This window comes from Rhododendron vialii, chromosome 9a (assembly GCF_030253575.1).
Source record: "Rhododendron vialii isolate Sample 1 chromosome 9a, ASM3025357v1".
Taxonomy (NCBI): domain Eukaryota; kingdom Viridiplantae; phylum Streptophyta; class Magnoliopsida; order Ericales; family Ericaceae; genus Rhododendron; species Rhododendron vialii.
In genome coordinates this window covers 1,186,579-1,207,459 of record NC_080565.1, presented here as the reverse complement: position 1 = coordinate 1,207,459, position 20,881 = coordinate 1,186,579, and the positions used below count along the sequence as shown (strand labels likewise).

At 37.6% G+C, this 20,881-nt stretch overlaps 2 protein-coding genes across 6 annotated transcripts; both read left to right on the top strand.

The window, feature by feature from the left end:
• Window positions 1–476: 476 nt before the first annotated feature.
• Window positions 477–5,619, top strand: LOC131301274 (putative late blight resistance protein homolog R1B-16). 3 transcript variants are annotated; one of them, XM_058327459.1, is made up of 3 exons: window positions 503–3,103; window positions 4,141–4,270; window positions 5,247–5,619. In XM_058327459.1, exons 1-2 carry the CDS (start codon window positions 692–694, stop codon window positions 4,243–4,245), a joined length of 2,517 nt encoding a protein of 838 aa, XP_058183442.1. In that variant the 5' UTR covers window positions 503–691; the 3' UTR covers window positions 4,246–4,270; window positions 5,247–5,619. The 3 variants fall into 3 exon arrangements, 2 of the variants coding, with proteins under 2 accessions (XP_058183442.1, XP_058183443.1); XR_009191229.1 differs by lacking the exon at window positions 5,247–5,619 and having other exon boundaries at window positions 477–4,068; window positions 4,141–4,446; XM_058327460.1 differs by lacking the exon at window positions 5,247–5,619 and having other exon boundaries at window positions 515–3,103; window positions 4,141–4,446.
• A 3,470-nt stretch (window positions 5,620–9,089) lies between these two features.
• On the top strand, window positions 9,090–19,877 carry LOC131300079 (calcium sensing receptor, chloroplastic). Of its 3 annotated transcripts, XM_058325737.1 has the most exons (13): window positions 9,090–9,658; window positions 11,350–12,177; window positions 12,968–13,068; window positions 13,255–13,369; window positions 13,796–13,873; window positions 14,022–14,114; window positions 14,567–14,650; window positions 15,680–15,778; window positions 16,028–16,090; window positions 16,422–16,452; window positions 17,296–17,342; window positions 17,923–17,981; window positions 19,463–19,877. In XM_058325737.1, exons 1-13 carry the CDS (start codon window positions 9,614–9,616, stop codon window positions 19,686–19,688), a joined length of 1,869 nt encoding a protein of 622 aa, XP_058181720.1. In that variant the 5' UTR covers window positions 9,090–9,613; the 3' UTR covers window positions 19,689–19,877. The 3 variants fall into 3 exon arrangements, with proteins under 3 accessions (XP_058181720.1, XP_058181721.1, XP_058181722.1); XM_058325738.1 differs by lacking the exon at window positions 16,028–16,090; XM_058325739.1 differs by lacking the exons at window positions 12,968–13,068; window positions 13,255–13,369.
• The last annotated feature ends 1,004 nt before the right edge of the window (window positions 19,878–20,881 follow it).

The following is a 20,881-nucleotide window of genomic DNA, read 5'->3' as shown; positions in this document are numbered from 1 at the left end:
CCCTCCCATCATAATGCGTTATGGAACCATCGTAGAATCACCCCGTGATGGTGAATTTTTGTCCGTCATTGCACTCAAAAGAAAAATGTAAGAAATCACTTAATTATTCTTGACACAGTCGGTATTAATTGATTTTTGGTGGTCTTTCGTTTAGCTTTATGTCAATTTGTATTAATTATAATTGCTCGTCTCGTCTGCAAGATGAAAATAAAATAAAATTATCAATTCAAGTTTAAAAAAGTTTAGATAAGACGTCACCGAAAACACAAAAGATAATTGTTGATTTTTTGAAAATTCAATGTCCAGATAAGCTTGCATGCACATTAACTTAAAAAGAATCGTTTCGAGCAATTTCGCCTTTACTATAATTTTTTCTTTACCATTGATAATAATTTTTTACTTCAAGACCACAATAAAACTATACAAATAAATTTAGTAACAAAATTCCGGACTAGAAAAACGCTATTTTGGAAATTCAAGGCAAAAGGCTTTTCCCCACTTGTTCCCATTTTATCTTTGAAGTTGTCAACATACAGTTTGAGAGCTTCAAATTCCAATCTTGAAATCAGACCCCTATTTCTTCTTCAATTCTCCCAAGGGGGAAAATCACCAAAGAGAAGAGAGATACTACATCTAACAGGATTCAAGTTATCAAAATATTGATTCTTGGCCCAATCAAAATTGCAACAGCATGGAGGCCAAGCAAGATGGAGATGGAAATTCTCCCATGGGAGCTTCACCATCATCAAGAACAAGATCAAATGGTTCTACTGCTTCATGGGAGGAAGAATCCATGGTGGGATTCCTAGAGGAGGCATTGATGATCAAAGAACAACTCACTGGAGGACCAAAGCAACTAGAGGTCATTTCAATTGTTGGCATGGCTGGGCTAGGTAAGACCACTTTAGCCACTAATTTGTACTATGATCCTTTGATTGAATATCACTTCCACATTCGCGCGTGGATTTACGTATCTCAAGAGTATAGCAAGAGGGATTTGTTAATTGCCGAGCAAGAAAAAAAAAAGAGGGATTTGTTAATTAGCTTGGTGAGTTCTGTTGTCCCTCAAATAAGTGGAATTGATCAAATGAGCAATGAGAAATTAAGTGAGAAGCTGTACAAAGGCTTAAAGGGAAGGAGATATTTGATTGTGGTTGATGATGTATGGGAAAGTAGAGCTTGGGATGATTTGAACTCTCATTTCCCTAATGACAGCAATGGAAGTAGGATTATGCTCACTAGTCGGCACGAGGAGGTGGCTTTGCACGCCAAGCGCAGTTACCCTTATCTTTCTCTGCGCTTTTTAGCCGAGGATGAAAGTTGGGATCTGTTCACGAAGAAGGTATTTCGGAGAGAAACTTTCCCTCTGGAGCTTATGGAGATAGGAAAGCACATAGTTACAAGGTGTCAAGGACTTCCACTGGCAATAGTTGTGGTAGCTGGAGTTCTTGCAAATGAAGAGAAGAGTCAAGAAAGGTGGAGGCAAGTAGGGGAAGCCATGAATTCACCGATGGTTGCTGACCAACAACGATGGATGAACACACTAGCCTTGAGTTACAGCCACTTGCCTAAACACTTGAAACTGTGCTTTCTCTATTTTGGAGCATTTCCGGAGGATTTCCAAGTTCCCGTGTGGAAGTTGATTTGGTTGTGGATTGCTGAGGGATTTGTGCAGAAAACCGAGGGAAAAAGCTTGGAGGATATAGCAGAGGGTTACTTGATGGATTTAATTGGTAGAAGTCTCGTATTAGTTTCCACCAGAAGGTATGATGGTGAAATCAAAGCATGTGGTATTCATGACTTGTTACGGGAATATTGTCTTAAAAAAGCTGAGGAAGATTATTTTCTCCTTCGAATTTCATGTAATCAGCATCTTTCCTCTCCTTTATCAAAGCAATTTTCGCACATGCGTCTTCTGTCCATTTATGGTTCGGTAAATCTTTGGGACATTACCTCTAAAATCCGTTCTGCGGCCAATACCAGGTCTGTCTTGTGCTTTGGATCTAGAAATACTCCATGGAATTCTGAGATGTTTCCTCCTACTTTCTCTCCTGAATGGTTCAATCTTCTTAGTGTGTTGGATATGAGTTCTGTAGGCTTTACCAGGTATCCCACAGAGATCGAACGATTTGTCCTTTTGAGGTACTTGTCACTTCGCATATACTCCTTGAACTCCGAAACTTATCTTCCAAATTCAATATCCAACCTCTTGAATTTGGAAACCCTTATTGTTTGTACGCATACTTTACTCCCGTGTGCTGTACAGTTGATGAATCTCTCTTTAACTAGACAGGAGTTGGATAAGTTTCTTGGCAAAACTTCATCTGTTACTCTACCGCACTGTGTGAGAAATATGGTCAAGTTGAGGCATATCCGTCTAACTGGTCATGGGACTCACAGAATTGAAAGGCAAAAAAACAGTCCGGCCTTCTTGTTGGAAAACCTACAAACTCTTTCGTGGGTAAATCCAACGTCTTGCCAGGATTTCCTGGCAGGGACTCCAAATATAAGAAAACTGGGATTTTGGGGACAACTGATATTTGGGGGATGCTTGTCTTTTCCTCATTTAGATGTTCTAAACAACCTCCAAGAGTTGAAGCTGTTTAACAGAGGCTCGAAAGAATTGTGCTGGTTATCAAATAACCTTGGGACAGTTAAGTTCCCAACCAATCTTAAGAAGCTAACTCTGAAGGAAACGTATCTGAAGTGGGAGGAAATGTCAACCCTTGGCAATTTACTACCCAACCTTGAGAGTCTCAAACTATTATCTCATGCCTGCACAGGAGAACATTGGGAAACAAGCGATGGGGATTTCCCGCAACTCAAGTTCTTGAAATTGGAGTCCTTGGGTATTGTGCAGTGGGAATTTTCCAGTAGTCACTTTCCCAGGCTTCAACGATTAGAGGTCAGTCACTGCTATTGGCTCGAGAAAATCCAATCTGAAATTGGGGATATACCCACACTACAGATGATGACGGTGCGTTGGTGCAGCCTTTCTCTTGCTGATTCTGCCAGGGAAATTAAGGAAGAACAAGAAAGCATCGGAAACAGTTGGTTGCAGTTTACTGAATCCAACAACATTGCTACACTGGAAATGTTAGAAGTAAGTGCATAAGGCAATCAGATCATGCTTTCTTGTTTACATCCTTCATTTTGTGTTCTAATTTTTAATTGCTTTTGTCCTCGTACCTTTTTATCCTTTCTTATAGCTGGCTTGATCTAGCAGAAAGATCGTAAATAGATACAGGTATGAAAGTTAAATTGAGATTCATAGTTTTGGATACTCACACCAATGGATCTTTTCGATTGTGCTTTCCTCCACCTGCAAATGAGGACCAATATATGATGACTATTTGGATCTTCTTGTCCTTTCATGTCGTTCTTTTTCAGAATATGTGGTGAAATATCATTTGAAAGGTTGAGGACATGATAAGTCTGTGGATAAGCCAAATTAGGGTGTCTTCAAAGTCAAGATAAAATGTCTTTAACTATTGAACTGATGGCGCAAACCCAAATGTGATACCCATAACAGGAAAGATCTGATAATTGTCAGACAGAAAGATTCAAACAAAAAAAGTGAGCCATGTTGATGCTTCCCATAGGACTGAAATACCCAATTTTGTCCTCTTCAATGTTAATTTTTCCAAGCCATGCTTCTCTGCTCCTTAATAATTTTCTCGAAATTGGTTTCTAACCATGATATCCCATATCCTTAAAGGACTACTAGACCAAAGGGTGAACTGGTCCACCCCAAAGAAAATGTCTAGGGAGAAACCAATTACTTTGGCTAGGTTTGGATCATGGATTTGTCAAGCATGGAAGATCTATATATAGTTGTGTGACTGTGTCCCATTTCTAAAGCTATGTCACACTTTTTTCGGTGTCCGAAATGCCTCAACATGCCACAGCTTTGTATTTCTATTTTATAGATGCTTCAGCTTTTTTCCTTTTTTTCCTATTCCATCTCCATTTTACGGCCAATTTAATTGATAAACGTTTTAAACTCCTATTTATGTATGAGTTTTGTTCGCAGCACATCCCTTGGGTGTGGACACCTTCTTGTGAAAGGTAAATGGAATAACTTAGTGCAACCTAGGTCCTTGGGAGGTAAATTTTATGCACAGCATTATCATTTTGCAGGGACGTGTAGAAAATAACGGTGGGCGGAAAAGTACTTTTAGCACCTTGTCTTCATTACAGCAATGGAAACACTATATGGACTATGGGGGGCCAAATCTGAACTGAGCAGACACTTCAAATATTTTATCGGGTACTTTGATTATGTGAAGCAACGTAATTTGGAATGTATCTGATAAGAAACTCCCTTGTCTCATGTTTATTTCTTCAAGAAAACTTCATTTATTTCTCCTATATGTCTTGCACAAGGATGCCTATGCTTTTGTTTGACTAAGATATGAATCTAATCTTTACGATGTTCCATTGGAATGTGCTTTTCAAAATGCTATTATCATTCCTAAGCCGATGGAAACATGAAGACTTGCCATTTCACAATTTTAGGGAGCTGGTTACATGAATATATCAGAAACTCATTTTCACTTTATGATCAAGTTGTGGTAGGTTGTCAGCTAACTAGACTACAAGCAATAAAAATGCATATACTCCATCCCCCATTTTCTTTTTGGTTACACAAAATTTCAGTTGGTCCAAAATCCAAATCCAGTTACAGTTTTACTTGCAATTTGTTAGCTATTCTACGGGATTGCAATCATTGCACTTTGGTGATTGCCTTTACGTAGAAGTTGAATATGCTCTTCTACTTGGAGTGGTGACTGGGCACTCACTCATAGGGGGTTCTGTTGTTTTCGCCGTTCCAATTCTTTTGTCTGCAACCTTAAAGAACTTTTGCGGTCCCATTGTTTTTGGCAAGTCCATTTTGCATCCATTGTTTAGTCTAGAACCTCTTATGCTCTTTCCTTGTTGGTGCAATTTTACGGTTGAGTTACTTGAATATACTATTGTCTTTGAAATGATCATACACTTATTTGGGTCGCATTCATTCTATTGTCATCTATGCATCTATGTTTTGAAGGCTTGCACTTTGTATTCCTTTGCTTTCAACTACTTGGACGTTCAGTTAATATGTTTCTCCAATCGCCATCTTGCTATTGTTATTGCGGTTGTCATTCTGATCTCTCTCAAAGCACGAAAAGCCTAATTACAGCTAGTGGACGAGAATAGGTCTGCAATTGTGTTTCCAAGGCGTAAGATTTGTTTAAATCATGCAGGTAGACGTTGTCGTGTACCTTGTCGATGCTTATGACAGAGAGATTTGCAGAGTCCAAAAAATTAGCTTGATGCCCTCCTTGGATGAGTTGGAATATCACTTGAGTTTGACTGGCGTTACTACTGGAGAGGGTAAGATTAACCTTGTCGAATCCGGTCCCCGTCCACTGGAGATTTTCATTTGCACCATTGTGAGAAAGATGGGATACGATGAGGGATTTAAATGGCTTTCACAATACATTTAGTTAGAAGAATGAAAGAACAAGCAGATTTCAAAGTCTACTTATTGGAATTTTGATGCCACTGCTTTAGGCTCTTTTGGAAACAAGTATTAACAGATAATAGTTTAAAATTGGGAAGTTCCAATTTTTTTTTTCTATGTAGCCTTTTTCAGCTCCTTCCACTTGATTACTTGTACACATCTTTGTTTTTGTTTTTTGGAGAAAAGGTGTAGTTGTGTGTGTGTGTGTGTGTTTTACTCTAGTCATGACTAAAGAAATCTATTGTCTTAGTAGTTGGCTGCCAGACAGATGAGACTCACATACAACATTACATGTAAGAGAATAGGCAAGTGATTTGGTTCAATGGATACAAATCCTGCCATTTGACTGCAGACCAATGCCTTCCTTTTTATTATCTTTAGTTCTTTACGCAAGACACATTGGAGCTACTTTGTTTTCTTTGTTCTTTACTGTTGGAGAGATCTCGAATTTGGATAAATTTTATGGCACTTTTTTGTATTTGGATTTTTCCCCCCCTTTTTGGAGCCTGGTATATCATGTCGAGCAAAGTTTGTTGGTGCAAATACTGTATATGGTGAAAGCGGATAAAAATGGAGGAAATAAATGGTCGCTTCAAGGCACGTCAAAGATGCTGCCCTTAAGATGATATTCACCTCCACAATTTCGTGAGAATCTTGTGTGCATCAGGTTAACCATGAAGTTGTCTTCAAGATATAATCAAAGCCAAGTAATAAGGACCGTTATCGAATGGCAACATGCACTAACGAAGAAAGTCCATAATACCTTCAGAATTTGCGAATCCGCCAAGTAAGAGAATAATCTGAGGGAGAGAATCCTAGAGTGCAAGAACAATTAAAAATGTTCTGACTTCTTCTCAAATAGGTGAAACCCCTAGCCTTTATCAAGGCATGGATTGGTGATCGTTGGCTAACGGTCCGCCACTTCGTTTGGATTTACCATACATACCCTTTTGCCAATGGTCATGCCTATTCCTTTACATCGACTAGAAACACCTTTTGGCTCAAACCCGTTCACCAATAACAACATTTGGCAATCATTTAATGTTTTTTCGAAATGTTCCACAAAGTTGGCCAAGTAAAGCTGTTGAAAACGAAACTTGTAGATTGATTTTTTGAATCACCAAAGTGCAGGTTGATGGACATCATATGATAAGGTGGAATAATGGAATATGCATGGAAGCAAATGTTCATGTGATTGCAACATCAGAACGAGACATAACAGATGAAATCCGAAAGACTACAAATTATTGGTTTACTTTTTCTCCTTCTCTTGTACTCATTTTGTACAGTTGCCTTTTCTGATTGTCACGGTAGATATCATTTCATATAATGAACGTCAAGATTTTTTTATTGTTGTTCTGAACGATACTAGTGTCATTTCTATGTGACGACAGCATCAAAAGGCTGTGTTTGGATCATGAATTTGTAGAACTATTTATGCTAGAAAACGTAGATGGTAGAGAAAACCTTCGATCTCCCGTTATTTTATTTCCGCATCATTCTCTTTGCCATTTCAGCTATGAATCATTCTCTTTGCCATTTCTGCTAGCCAACTTGGATTTTACGTATAGCAAAGCTCGAGCTTGTGTACTACTTAAGAAGCCTCTTCTCACTTGTATGCATAGATCTTTAAAGGAGAAGAGGCTGGCAAAGCTTGTATAATCTGCTACTCTTGTACGGTTTTCGGTGACACTGCTCGCCAGAGACGGACTTACTGGTGGGCTATCGGGGGGGGGGGGGGGGGGGGGGGGGGGGGGCGGCCCCCTAAACCTCATAATTGTGTTTTTTTCTACATATGAAAGTTAACATGTCAACATCCCCACAGGCCACGACTAGACTTAACACACACACATCCTTTTGCTCATTTGAGATCACAACTCAAATCTAAGGTCCCGTTTGATAACCGGACTATGCCTTAGGATTGGACTGCCAATCCCAAGGGCTTCCCAAACCCCTGTTTGATAACCGGATTATTATTCCGTTGGAATGAGCAGTGAGCTCCATAGGGGGTCTTAGGCTATTAGCAATACCCCGTGGGACTTGGTATTCGTAGTCCAATCCCAACCCCTTCTCATTATCAATCCTTTTTCATTACCAATTTCTTCTATCAATCCAATCCTATCATCTAATCTCATCTCAAACAAATATTATGATATTAATAATCTCATCATCTAATCACATCCGAAATAAACATACTTATTATCAATCACTTCTCATTAGCAATCCTTTCTCATTATCAATCCTAATCCTAATCTCATCTTCTTACGAATTTCATCAATCTATCACTGTTATCAAACGGGGCCTTAGTTCACGCAAAACTCTCTCCCTCTATATGAGAAAGAATAGGTCTGTCAATGATCTGAATTGTATTCAAATTGGATAGAATTCAAATGCACAAGCTCGAGCTAGTCCATTTGCTATACGTAACATAATCCGCATTCAAAGAATTGAATATCCCCAATTTGTTAATCAGTTTTTTTTTTTTTTGATCCTGTTTAATCAGTTAGAAAATTCAGCATACAAGCCCAAAGATTAATCACTTAACATGTTGAAATTATGCCTGAGTAACTCTAGTAAACTAGAAGAGACATTCTTGGATCGATTTTGTAGAGGAGTCGGATAAGATATATCCGGATTCAATCCATTAGTTTTCGAAATATTGAATCCAAATCAAACATTTTTTTGTTTTACCAAAGGAAAATCAAACAGTTTAATGAATCTTATTTTGATAATCGGAGTGTTATTGTGTTGGCTCCCATGAGATCGAATCCCGATCTAATATTTATTGGAACTTATTTTGCTAATTGGATTCTTATTTTGATAAACAGATTTTTGAAATATTTGTGAATTATTGATTTGTCTTGACAAAATGAATAAAAAAGGTAAAAAATTATGACCAAAAGTCCACTTTTTCAAAAAACAAAATAAAAAAGCTCAAAAATTTCCTTTCATCAAGAAAAGTTTGACGCAAGGGTTTTGGTGTTTGTTTGGGCTTTGCTAGTTAGGTTTTTTGTTTTCAGGTGTTTGTACCTAGTTCATTTACTTGGGCTGAATTCTTTTTGGGTATTTGTTGGTGTCTTACCAATTTTGACTGTTTTTTTAAAAATGTGAGGTGAGGTGTAGTGATAGACGAGGAATTACCGTTTGTGCATAATGCTCTCTGATGTGTCACTACAAAATTTCTGTTTTATATAATTTTTATTAATGATATGGAAACCTTTCTTTATACTAATAAAAAAAACTAACAAGCACGAAAAAATTAAATAGAGACAAAGTAAAAAATCCAAGTTGGGTTTTTTAGGAAAACTCGGCCCGATTCGTTTAGAGGCCTTTCATGAAAAAATGACTTTCAAAGTTAAAAACAGAGAGAGATCTTGTTTGAGAATTGATTTTTACACTACTATTTTTTATATTCACACACTTTTTTATTTTTAGCAAAAGTATATATACATTTTCAACTCTAAAAGTAAAAAATTAAAAAGAAAGTATGGATATCAAAAAAAGTTTTCGTGAAAATCAATTCCGTTTTGTTTTTTGGATCTCCATAAAAAAAATCAGTTTGTCCCCACAAAACAACGAGAGGCAAATAGGAGCCACAGTGCCAAACCCATGAAGCTAACGGCTTCAACAAACGCCACACGATTCCTCAAATCAGATCTCTCCTACCTCTCATTCCCATTTCCACGTCAATATCAATTGGATAATTCAATATCCAAACCCATTTCCAGAATCCTTCATTCATTCCCATTTCCACGTCAATAACAATTGGATAATCCATCAATTCAGAGAGAAATCAAATTCTTGGTTCACTCCTCTTTCTCCACACAACCCTTTGATTTCAACCCAAGAATTTGAATATTCAGAAAACCCATTTGCTGAATTGACATTAAACCCACCAACTTCGATGGGTTGGTTTTCTTGAACAGAATTTCAATCAAGATTGCATTTTTCTTCCCTAGTGGATTACAGTTTTCGAGGGTTTGGGATGGATTGAGGTTCAAAGATTTTAGACGTTGCTTTGTTGAGGTTTATTTGGGTTTATGTTGCTTCAAGCATTCAATGAGAGTTAAAAGGACATAGCTTTTTGACTGAATAAAGCAGCTTTACATGAGAATGTTGCCTGTTTGCTCAGCCACCACCAGCTGTTCTCAGGTGAAAAGGCTCACTTCTCTCATCCATTCACATAGTTGAAGTTTTAATAATGTAGCTAAGTAGGCTCTAAATGCTTTTCATTTTTTGGTTTTGGTTGCATCGCATTGTAGGGAGCTGCCTCTAGGGGTATACCCCTGCTGGTCATTTGTATGTTTGCCTTTTCTTTTGGTATAAAATCGAATTTACCAACACAAAAAAAAAAAACATTGCTGAACTGTTGTGTAGAAACCATTTTATCTCCAAATTGAAATGGGTAGTAGGCATCTGATGTCACTCTTTACCGTCCAGCTCTAGGAGTCTTGATTTGTTTATTTATGCATATTTCCGTTCATCTGCCTATCTAGCTGTGATTGTGTATGTGTACGTGCGCTTTTTTCCCTAGTTCATCATGCTATTCCACTAGTCAACCATAATATGGTCTTAAATTGCTTCCTTTGTTGCAAGGGTCCTAGTGATCAGTATGCAATAAAAGCATTGAACAGACACTACGGTACTTTGTAGTTGAATGATTGAATCTAGAACCTTACCCGTGTTAACATCTGCATAGGAGGCACCAAATATATATTGTCGCTCATAATTGGTTTTGAAACTGGAAGTCACTGAAGGGAGAACCAGTCACCTTAGGTTGTACATTGTACTCGTAGTCGTCAATAAACATTTGAAAGCAATGGTCAGCTGCTGAAGTCAAAACTGATTCTAAGATATGCATGCCACATGTAAAGATGCTATAACTGATTTGGATGTTGCTTTAGTCAGAGTAGTTATTCTAGAAAATTGTTGGTGATTTTGGGAAGTGATTGTTTATATAATGTCTATATGTCATAAAATTGTAAACCTTGAAGTGATTGACCAGGTAGTGTCTTATTTTTTTATTTGTCTTTTAAGGTTGTTTATTTGTCAGTTGGAAAGACAGTATCGGGTCCTTGATATGACAGATTTGATTTTTTCGTCAATGGAACTTTAAGTGAGATCATGATTTGAACTAGACCTGGGTAACAGGTCGTGTCGGGTCGTGTTCGTGTCGGGTCAGTCGGGTTCGTGTCACAAATCACCCAACCCTAACCCAACCCATTTAGAATTCCTGTTTTTCGAGTCGTGTCATTTTCATGTTTCATGTCAAAAATGCTCAACTCTAACCCGTTAACTTCGTGTCCGGTTCGTGTCGTGTTATCGTGTCTGTTGCCTAACTCTATATAGAATTGCAGATATACCATATATTATGTATATATGTTCGTGAAAATGGGTGACACAGATTCGTAACCGTGTTGGTTGTGTCAATTTCGTGTCTCGCGTGTTCAACCCGAACCCGACCCATTTAGAATTCGTGTTCTCGAGTCGTGTCATTTTCGTGTTTCGTGTCAGAAATGTTCAACCCTAACCCGCTAATTTCGTGTCCGGTTCGTGTCGTGTTATCGTGTCTCGTGTCTGTTGCCCAGCTCTAATTTGAACTAGTGTTACTATTTTGTTTTTTAACCCGAGGTCATCTCTGATTCCCTATGCCCCTGTAACTCCAGAAAGCCATTTTCTTTCCAGAAGAACAGAAGCCATGTTTTGCAGAGTCTCATTTACGAGAAATTAAGTTTGGAAGACATTACACCCTCCAAAATTTTGAAAATCAAAACATTTATGGCTTACATTTGCGCATGTTATAATCTAGTAATTTATACTACATGAAATTTACGATCTTACAGATTTCATTACATGGAGGGCTGCAACACTTACCCTCACTCCGGAAGGCATGTGAGGTTAGATGCAGTGCAGAAGGGAGGGTGGTTTTGGACTTGTCCAGTGGCAATCATATTCAGGGAGTTTCTTTGAAAACAGAAGCCGCTTCACTTTTCCGTTCTAGTTTTGTTGATGGCAGAGAACAATCTGGCTCTACGTGTTTAATTAACATGCCTCCATTCAAAAATGAATTAGGTGACAGCAACTCTGAATATTTTGGTAACTGGAGTTATAAAATGAGTGGAATAAATGCACCACATTATGTAGGGATGGAAGATCTGAAGTTTGTAGCAAGTTCAAGTGTCTCTGATTCATTGACCGTAGACACCGATGCATTGTCTAGTGGGAAAACAGATATTCAAGGGACTTTGGATGGGGTTAGTATGTCTATTAGCTCTTCAGTCAATAAGGGAGAAATCGCTCTGGAAAAGTCAGTTGATGTAGTTACTTCTTCCATAACGTCTGCTCTGAAAGGTGCTAATGAAGGATTGGATAGTGCTCTTAGTGAAGTGATCTCTTCTATTGATCACGTGGGAGAATTTGCAGATAAAAAATTCACAAGCTTCTCCAATGACTTGAAGGAAGCCTCAAAAAAAGTGGGTGCTATTTCTGTTGAGTTCTTGAGGGGAGCAATTGTTCAAATTGAGGATTCTTTAAAACAGGGTGCCACCTATGTCGTTTCTGCTTATGGATCCACAAAGGATCTGCTTCCTTCAGAAGTCCAAAATATCCTAAGTTTGTCTGAAGATAGGGTCACAAAAGTCTTAAGGCCAGTTGGTACAGCTTTGCAACAGGTATGTTCAGTTCCTTTTCTCTCCCATATCATATGCCATAGACAAGTATCCCTGCCTAGTTGATAACGTGATATCGATGAATTAGCAGCTGGTTCCCCTATCCCAAAATCTTGTTAGTGTTTGAGGGATTTAAGAGGGAAATGCTAATAGTTTCCTTGTTTGGATTGTTTTTCAAGACATGAATGGGTTGGTGGGGAAGAAATGGCCCCCTGTTCAGGGCAAGTTTTCATCCCCTTCAAAATTGTGAGGAAATGAAGGGGGAAGAATTCTTCTCGTAACGAATTCGATACCAGCCTTAGTTTGGGACAATGTAGGTACAGAATTAGTTTCCACAGTGCATATTCAGATCCTGCACCTCTCTTCCTTTACTAGTTATTGTCCAACAAAGCAAGATTTTTTGGTCGATTACTGTGGAAAAGAAATCCCTCTAACACTATTTATTCCTTTGAAAGTTTTTCCTCATGACTAACACTTCTCTTTACTTGCTTCATATGTATCCAAGCATAGAATTAGGAAATCACCCTCGGGAATATTGGTTTTTCTAGTTCCATTAGTCTGAATAGTAGAGAAAAAGTTCTTTTTGGAATTTAAATTAGTTGAGATACTTTGTGGGGGCCTCTCTTTTTAGGAGAATTACGCTCCAATCTTCCATGGAGATACCTCAGACTTTCTTTCAACATTAATGAATGTCAAAATGTGGGAAACCAGCAACATCTGCGCTAATCACATCCTATTTTGTGATTTGATATGTCTTGAAATCTTTCCTTCTTGTCTCATGTATTGCAAGCAGATTTACATGGGTTTGGAGGTCTTCGAGAAAAGTCTTGGCTTGGACCCCAATGATCCAATTGTCACCTTTGTTCTTTTCATCGGAACCTCAGCTACTTTGTGGTATAGATGTTGCTTTCTGTTTCTATTTACTTTTTATTTGCAAGTTATGTTTCCTATATAACGTCGTTTTTTCGCGGGGTGAGGATTGGGGTTTGCAAGGCCTACTTTCTGAAAGGGGTAGGAAGAACAAGCAGTTTTTATGATTAATGTTGTGGAAGAAGTTTATCGTTTATCAGATTTGTGCAGGGGTTCTTACTGGTTTTTTACCTATGGTGGATATGCGGGAGATTTATCCCCTAAGTCAACTTTTGAACTCTTGTCGGGGAACGAGAATGTTGTGCTCATTGATGTCCGGCCTGAGGCAAGAGATTGTAAATTTTTCCAGCCTTTTCTGTTGTGGGATACTGGGATATTTGCTGTCATGATTTCTGTCTTCTGATAATACCTTGAAATTAGGAATACCAATCATTTTCATAGACTCTATTATGTTAAATAAAGTTTGGAGCATCTGTGTTTGTTGTTTTTGTTTGTAGTATTGAATTTTTCAGTGGATTTATACTTAGCTATACCATTTTTTGATGGAGTTGGAAATTTCCACCCACTGCCTCTTGGACGAAGATAATTGCTTTATGAAAATTTCAAGCCTAACCATGTCTATAATCTTTGGTTCTCTGTACCACTTTCCACACCTTCTATAATCATAAAACAAAAGGTTGTACCGTTTCTGTTTAATCTTGGAAGATCTAGTTGTTAATGGTCTTTGGTTCTGGGCTTTGTCTTTGTGAAGGATCTCAGGGAAAGAGATGGCATCCCTGATCTTCGACGGTCTGCTCGGTTTAGATATGGCAATGTAACACTACCTGAGGTAGGTTAACAAACTCAAAGGAATTATGTGTCATGTTTTCAAAGTGAGAAAGGATTAGTATTTCATGGAGAGGATCAGAAACTGGGATACAAGAAAATAGGATATCTTATAATGCTGTTCTGTTGTCACCATTGTTTTCAATTTTTAGGTCGATGGTTCTGTAAGGAAATTGTTGAAGAGTGGAAAAGACCTTGATGATACCTTGACTGCAGCTGTCATTCGGAACTTGAAGATCATTCAAGTGTGTTATTATTTTTCCATATGGCTTTCTAGTCAATATATTTTGACAGCTTTTTACGTCTTAAATAAGCTAATGGAAGTGCATGATAGAAGAATGGAGTCATAAAATTTGACATTGTCAGTTTTAGATCTTGAACTACTGCTTCTTTTTTTGATCAGCTTGAACTACTGCTTCTATTATAAAACTCTTCAATTTTTTCCACATAAAGTGAAAACGACAAGGAAATGAGCAAAGGCAAAGACTCATACTTTGTCAAATTAATGTTCATAAGGTAGTATTTTACAACCTTGGCTTTTATGCAGATTAATTAAAACTCAGGATTAGGTTCCAATGGTAAACATAGGAGGAAAAGATCAGTTAAGTTGTATGATCGGGTATTTTGTAAGGATGTTGTATAAAGGATATGAATTTTGAAGTGATGCTTCAGAGTAATGTCATTATCCTATCTATAGGACAGGTCCAAGGTCGTCATTTTGGATGCTGATGGTACACGCTCCAAGGGCATTGCAAGATCACTGAAGAAGCTTGGGGTCAAGGCAAGTATCATTTGAACTAATCATTACCATCTTTCTGTTGTTGGCAATGAAGTGATTAGGATTGTAAATAACTCATTCACGAATCAAGAAAGGAAGAAGCAATGATGAATATCAAGCTTACCAGTGAAGGATTCCACAATGTGTTGCATATACAGTAGCAAGATTTGGGTATCATCTGAGAATAAGTTATGATTTTGGGGTTCCTATGTACAGTGTTTGTGGTCAGCACTTAAGTTGAATCTCTGTATATAATTTGTGCTGAAAACCTAATCCTTTAAAGCTAAAATACCACTAATGGAAGATAACAAAGTCTTCTTGAAGCTTTTTAAGTTAAGTAACATCCAATATTTTTGGAAATTATGTTTACCTCCTCTTACACTCAAGGCTAAGACTCTTCTTCCCTTTGTTGACTTCTCATGTGATATAGTCATTTTGGTCTTGTTTGTAACTTTTAGTGCACAGGATGGCTGTTCTCGTGGTAGGACTAATGTCAATTTGGACTTTTAACATCATTTCAGAATTCCTTGCGTCGACTCGAATAGGATATGTTTTATCTTTGTTTTATGCTTCTGATAAAGTGATTTTATAGGGAGACCAACTCTCAGTATCCACTTGGTTGATAGTAATGAAATTACTGGAACCTATTTCGCCTTATTTGACGTAAATGTTTTCAACACTGGATTTGGAGTTAATGTTCATAGTATTTTTGGCATTGGGTTTGCCCAACATGAGCTGCTCTCTGAAAATCACTGACGGTTGGTTTGCCAAAGCTTGGTGGTTACGTGTCTGGACATGAGCAGACAAAAATTCAGACCATTCGAAGGGAATGTTAAGGCTCGGACACATGATCATTATTAACATATCTAATTTTGATTGCATTATTTGGTCATAGTCAGACATCTCTGAAGACAGTTTGTTTTACACGCCTCATGGTGCGATGAGGAAATTTTCCTACTCAAAGTTTCTTGCTTAAGAATCCCGAAGTAGATTGTTCAATGTAAACTCAAATATTACTCATTCTTATCGTAGCGACCGTATCTGGTCCAAGGTGGCTTCCAATCTTGGGTGAAAGATGGTCTTCGTATTAAGGAGCTAAAACCTGAGACGACGCTTACCATAATCAATGAGGTAAAAGACTTAATTCCCTCCCCAAGTTGCTAATCTGTACCGATTATTCTCTGTTCTCTTCAACAGTATATTTTTGTTCCATATTTGAGTTTTTTTTTTCATAGCCATATGTAATAAGCTTCACTAACATGGAGTAATATTGCAATTTGCTTTCTTTCCTACTACTTACGATGTTACTATTTGGTGCTTTGACTTGCCTGGTTTTTTGAAGTTTCATCCTATGCTTATGAATATTTTGGATAATATCAGGAAGCTGAGGCAATCCTAGAAGATCTCAATCCTACTCCACTTAAAGTTGTTGGCTACGGGATTGTAAGACACGTTTGTTTACACACCCATGTTTAATTGTATTGTGTTTGTATATCAAAATGCTGTTTTTTTCTTGGTAATAATTCGTACCTAATTGGTTATTTATTTGTGCAAAAGTGTAGTTTGTGATTTTTCTTGTGTGGAGTCTACTTACAATCACAAAACATCTCCAATACCGCAAGACTTAATGCCTTGTGCACGTTTTACCAAAATTTAGAGTATTTCTTTGTTATAATCACTAGGTAAAGATTTCCTGCGTCATGAAATATCTTGTTATCTATTTTCCATTTCTTACACATGCTGTACTAATAAGGCAAAACAATTCTATTGACAGGGTTTCATAGCGGCAGCATATGCATTACTAGGTAAGCATATTATTTTTCTCCTATACATATTGTGTGCTATAAGATAATTGAGGAAAAGAGGTGGTATTTACTGGAAAACACTGAAAGGATATTTGGTAGACGTGCATATACGTAGAGGTTAGTGTTTTTCCTATAATGGTTGTGAAAAACCAACCTCGAGATCTCTCATTCTTTCTCTTTGGAAGAAGAGTACTTTTTCCATGAATGTGGGATCAAAGTAAATCACCCTCCAAAACAACCGATTTTAAGTTTCTTATCATCACTCATAAAATAACAAAACATTGATCTGTTTGATCCTTGCATCTGATTTTCAAGCTTTCCAGCCCTATTTTGCGTAAGGGCAACACGTGCACATAATAATTCACTGGCCTTGTCAAAAACTTGGTGACCTGCCATTTATCTTCCAAATTACGATATTTCCCTGGAATGAATCGGATATAATAGTTCTTTAAGGAACCAAACTTTCATAGCATTCGACAAAGATCGTAGACATTTAGGAGAGAAAGATGGCCTTTAAAGCTGCTTCTTTGCGAATCACAATTCTTTAATTTGTTTGCGCTATGGTGGCTTTTGTATACACAATATTACTATCAAGTGACGGAATTTGCTTTAATCTGTTATACAAGGAATGACTCCTCTGACTGATCCATTATTTACTGGTTTCCTGAATCTCTCTCTCTCTCTCTCTCTCTCTCTACACATGCACAACCGCAGGTTCCCACTACCTATTTTTAGTATTATTTGGCTTTGCATCTAGGTTCGTAAATTCAGAACCATAAAAGGATTATTGGCCCATCATCCAATGCCTATACATTTCATCTGAGAATATTTATTCTGTTTCAGAGTGGGAGAAGACACTACAACTTGTTGGCGTTATTGGCCTTGGTCAGGTACTTATTCTTTTGCGTCCAATTAAAAAGTTCCAATGGAGATTTTAAACTTCACTTTTCAAGGAAATGAAACCAACCCTCGAAGAATAACTTGTTATGATGTTGTCATCAATTGAAGCAATATATCCAAATTGGGTAAAGATCATTTATGTGACTCAAGACTATGGTTAATCCTCCCTCCGTCCCTCTTTTTTAATCAGTTTTTCACTTTTGGTTGCCCTGTAAAGAATGTCCTCTTTGAAAGTCAAGGATCAAAATTTGGTGAGATTCATATCATAAAGCAATAAGAACGACGGGTGCTAAACATTTTATGAAAAAAATTAAAAATTAAGAGTCACCATTGATACGTCTAGTCTAAAATCACTCAAGTGATAGGAAGTGTTAGAAGGATAATATCGTGAAGTTACATTTACAAAGTGGGATGAGGGGAGTATTTAATATCTTTGTTTGGCATCCAAAGTTGACATTTTGAATTTATGTGCCATATGACCAATAATTTATTTATCACAAAAAAAATAAAAAAAAATACGGCCGGATTGTGACTTCTCATCATTGTTCGATGATTTGTGACTTCTCCCAGACTATATACCGGCGGATTGCTTCTTATGAGGATGTTGATGATTTTAAGCAAGATGTGAGGTAAAGTGCTTCTAGTCATTAATAGTGTAATGGAACAATAATGATTTTAGCAATTTTTTATTTTGATAGCTCTGGTCACATGCATGGTTTTATGTAGGGGTGTGAAAAAAACCCCCCCCGACCCGACCCGACCCGAAGGGTTTCGGGCGGGGCCGAACATGTGGTTCGGTCGGGTACAATTTTTCAAAAAAATCAGTTTTCGGTTCGGGCTCGGGGTGCTGTTTTTTCTTATCCGGCCCGACCAAACCCGACCAAAAAGCAAAGGAATTCATATAGTTTACTTCGGTTTTGGTTGGACCCGACCATAACCCGATCCGACCAAAAAAATCGGTTACACGGACGGGTATCTCCCCTCCTTCGGTTCGGGTTCGGGTTCCAAAAAAGTGATACCCGACTGGTCGGGTTCGGGGTCGAACCCGACCCGTCCGACCCGTGCCCACCCCTAGACTTTTATGGAGTTTCAAAGTTACCACTTACCAACGGTATATGATCCTTTGGCAGAGACAGGCTATATCATGATTAACCCTTCTCCAATGCCTGGCTGCTTCTCACTCACCAAATCTAGTCTTTGAATTTATCTTGTTATTTTTCTCATGATCTTACGGGAAGTTATAAATAGGTTGTCGCACTACTTTGAACAACTTCTGTTTCGTGAATTGTTTAGGTGGATAAAAGTTCCTTGCTGAATCATGTCCTTCTTGGGGTCAAGATTAGCAATCTTCATTTGAGATTTTAAAAAAGGGGGTGTTTATGATTGGTGAGGGAACATATTTTAGATTATAGCTTTAGATTCTGTTCTAAAAAGCTGAAAATCAACTTACAGAATTCTTAGAATCTAAAATCTCTGTTCAAAAAGAATCTCAAACCCAGCTTCTCTAGAATCATATTTTAGACTATTTTCAGCTTCTAGGAATCCCTAGAATCACAAAATCTGTTGATAAGAATTTTTTACGCACACCCACAGCAGCTTTTTAAAAGATAAAAAGTTCCCGGAATTTTTTGTAAACATAGACTCAAGATTGTGTGTTGGCACTATATTTTTTAACTTTTTTAGCGAACAACAAAGTTTAGAGGGGAAAATTTGCTAGAGTAGCAACCCTAGAAATCTGACTTTGAGAACTTATTACTTACTACATATGTTGTCTGGAGTTTACCCAACAGTCAAGTAGATGCATTTAGTGCAGTGAGGTTGTAGGTTTAGCTACAATGTAAAGGTGTGGATACACTTTCTGTCTATTTTTCTAGCTTAGTGTTCATTCTTTTGAGATGACCTTCATGTTCTGTCTAAGTTTCGAAATGTTTCAAAATACTTTCAAAGTGTTCCACTTTTCCTAGCTGATGAAATCAGTATTTACCATTATGTAAGTTGAGATCATTGATAGTAATATTGTAGGACTTCTAATTTCATGCTTTTATGTCGGAATGACGATGCCATTGTGATAGTGATATTGACCATCTTTCATTGTGTGTTTTTCTTCAAGTCAATTGCTTGCACCTGTTAGACTGGGAGGTCAGGCAATTTCATGGGTTGCTGGAAAGTTGGAAACTAATGGCATGGGATTGCCAACATCGCCATCGTCCTCTGATGTTCAAAGCAGGGTGTTGCAGGCAGCAGCAAAGCATGAATCTCAGCCGTCCGATGGTAAAGAAAATCAAGATTCATCTCCCGATCTAACAACTGAGAACATCGATCTTTCTGAAGCATAGGGTCGAAAAACTTGGTTTGCAGATTATGTATAGTTTCAAGTTGAGCTTTGTACATTTTGACAGTGAGTGCTCAGCTGAGTTGTATCATTCATCAGATATGTGGAAAGTGGATTTGGGGTATACTGTTGAATGGGGAAAAAATTCATTTGGAGACATTTTCCTGCAATAAAAGCTTTCACTTTCCTTGTATGTTAAGTCAACATGAATTTTGATCTGTACAATAATGAAGCCAACTTGTGGGGGCATTTATTTGCAGTCCACAATTTACTCCATACAACCCATTAAAAAATTAGAACATTTAAGTCAAAAATTCCCCAATGTGTAAAACTTTCCTCATCTTCATCCTTTTCCTTCGCCCACCCACAGCCGGGGACTATTTTCCTTCGACTCACAAACTTTCCATCTGCATTACCATCTCTCCTTGACTGTCACAACTCTCTCTCCTTCTCTTTTCTGTTCATCCATGAAATTTTGTCCCTCTACCATCATACACTACAAAACCCTAGCCTTCTAGATACAAATCACTCCCCTCTTCCATTTTTCATCTCTTTCTCAATGGAAAATGAATCAATGGTGCCACGGACATAGTGGTTTGGGAGTCGAAATCGTGCACAGAGAAGCCCAAAAAAAATCAATATCAATTAGTTTTTTCCCAACGTTATTCGATATCCAGTCCCAAAATCCATAAGATCAAAGATGCACATATTTTCATATTCTAAAATTCAAAAAATTGCACATCCTTTCGGATTTTAATATTCAAAGGATTTTTCAACCATGCACAAGAAATATATACTAAGATTCAAATTTTAAAATCCGAAAGATAGCACATATTTTTTCAAATTCTAAAATCTGAAATGAGTCGTATTTTCTGTTTTTAAAATGTGAACGTTGTATATATTTCTTGTGCATGGTTCGAAAATACTTCCGGAAATTAAAATCCGAAAAGATGTGTAACTTTCTAATTGTAAAATATGAAAATACATGCAGTTTTCAGATTTTAAAATCCTGAGACAATTTTTTGAATCTTACATTTTGTGGCGTTAATGTAATGAATGATAGGGTGATGGGAAGGAGTTGTGGAGAGGAGGGAGGGAGTGAGTTTGTTGGTGGTGATGGAGTTCGCTGGCAGTGGTGGTGGCCACGGACCTGAACAGAGAATGGAGAGAAATTGGGAGAGAGTAGGGAGGAGAGAG

Coding starts and splice junctions, on each gene's coding strand:
- LOC131300079 (XM_058325737.1), top strand. CDS start 9,614: ATGAGAATGTTGCCTGTTTGCTCAGCCACCACCAGCTGTTCTCAG. Junction 14,115..14,566: donor GGAACTTGAAGATCATTCAA/GTGTGTTATTAT, acceptor TCCTATCTATAG/GACAGGTCCAAGGTCGTCAT. Junction 16,091..16,421: donor AAGTTGTTGGCTACGGGATT/GTAAGACACGTT, acceptor TTCTATTGACAG/GGTTTCATAGCGGCAGCATA.
- LOC131301274 (XM_058327459.1), top strand. CDS start 692: ATGGAGGCCAAGCAAGATGGAGATGGAAATTCTCCCATGGGAGCTTCA. Junction 3,104..4,140: donor CTACACTGGAAATGTTAGAA/GTAAGTGCATAA, acceptor ATCATTTTGCAG/GGACGTGTAGAAAATAACGG.